Source organism: Muscardinus avellanarius (genome assembly GCF_963383645.1).
Source record: "Muscardinus avellanarius genome assembly, chromosome: 8".
Lineage (NCBI taxonomy): Eukaryota > Metazoa > Chordata > Mammalia > Rodentia > Gliridae > Muscardinus > Muscardinus avellanarius.
The window spans coordinates 36013013-36014700 of record NC_137794.1 but is presented as its reverse complement, the minus strand read 5'-3'; the positions used below and the strand labels follow the sequence as shown (position 1 = coordinate 36014700).

General features: G+C 60.9%; 1 protein-coding gene across 1 annotated transcript; it reads right to left on the bottom strand.

Moving 5' to 3' along the window:
• Positions 1 to 222: 222 nt before the first annotated feature.
• Positions 223 to 1395, bottom strand: HTR1B (5-hydroxytryptamine receptor 1B; the record flags this gene model as incomplete). Its single annotated transcript, XM_080700369.1, has 1 exon — positions 223 to 1395. One exon carries the CDS (start codon positions 1393 to 1395, stop codon positions 223 to 225), a length of 1173 nt encoding a protein of 390 aa, XP_080556495.1.
• Positions 1396 to 1688: the final 293 nt, after the last annotated feature.

Here is a 1688-nt window from a genome sequence, read left to right as displayed (position 1 = left end):
GGTTAACCTTTTCTCAGTGGGGAAGCTCTATATTTAGTGTAAGCAGTCCTCTTTTCAGAGCTCTCTCTCAGGGGTGTCCTGGCTTCTCAGGCTCCATTGCCCCTGTTCAGGAGAGAGAGCCTTGCTCCGACCCAGTAACAGCGAAAGAAGATTCGACCTACCTGTGGAAAGACCCAACTTGGACCCCAAGGTCGCTTAGGCGACCCTGCTGCACTTGGCAAGTCAACTCGTGCACTTAAAACGGGTCAGCTTATGGAAGGCTTGTTTGAAGTCCTCATTGGACATGGTATAGATGATGGGGTTGATGAGGGAATTGAGATAGCCTAGCCACGTGAAGAAGTCAAAGATGGCCAGGTGGAACCAGCAGGCGTCCTTGCAGATAGGCATCACCAGAGAGATGATGAAGAAGGGCAGCCAGCACACTATAAAGGCGCCCAAAATGATCCCCAGGGTCTTGGTGGCTTTGCGCTCCCTAGCGGCCATGAGTTTCTTCTTTTCCAGCAGGGCGTCCGAGACTCGCACTTTGACTTGGTTCACGTACACGGGAGACCCGGATTCGCTGGGCACGTCTGGAGCCCGCGAGTTGATGGAGGTGACCGAGGACGTGGACCCGGGGGAGTCGGTGATCAGCTGGGCTCGGGTCAGGCGCTTGCCGGTCTTGTTGGGCGTCTGTTTCAAAATCCGGGAGCGGGCCTCCACGTAGATGCGGCCGTAGAGGGCGATGAGGAGCAGAGTGGGTAAGTAGAAAGCGCCCACCGTGGAGTAGACCGTGTAGAGCACGTGGTCGGTGTTCACTAAGCAGTCCAACACCTCTTCCTCGGCTTTGGCCTGACGCCAGAAAAAGGGCGGCAGCGAGATGCAGATGGAGAAGACCCACACCAGCGCGATCATGACCGCCGCCCTCTGGGGAGTCCTTTTAGCCGAATACTCCACGGCGTCCGTGATGGCCCAGTAGCGGTCCAGGGCGATGACACACAGGTGCATGATGGAGGCGGTGCAACAGGTGATGTCCGACGACAGCCAGAGGTCGCAGACCACCTGGCCCAGCGTCCAGCGGCCGGTGACCGTGTACACAGTGCTAATGGGCATCACCAGGATGGACACGAGCAGGTCGGTGACCGCCAGCGAGGCGATCAGGTAGTTGGCCGGGGTGTGCAGCTTGCGGGTCCGGTACACCGTGGCGATCACAAAGGCATTGGAGAGCGTGGTGGCCAAGGTGATGAGCGCCAGCAGCACAACCAGCAGCACTTTCCAGGGCAGGGCGATGGAGTCCTGGTAGATGTAGCTCTCGGCGCTGCAGTTGTGGGGGGGAGCAGCGGAGAGGTTGGCTGGAGGTACCCCGGGTGGGGAGCCCGCGGGCGGCGGCGGGGCGCACGGAGCACCCGGTTCCCCCATAGCTCTCCTCGCCCCAGCTCCGGAGCGCAGCTTTTGGGCATGGAGCGGACGCGGGAGAGAACAGAGGACGGAAGGACCATGGAGACAGCAGGCTTTTCTCTCCTCGCTAGTCAGTCCCGCGAATTCCTGGGCAACTCCTCCGCCAGGTTCCCAGCTGAAACTAGAGGTCACCGCGCGCAGCCGGGCTGGCAGGCGGGTCCCCGGCACTTCCAGTGCGCTCGGCGCTGGGTCTCCGGCAGCTCCTTTCCACGCCCCGTCCTAGCCCAGGGCTGTTAGAGAACTGCCCCCCGCCC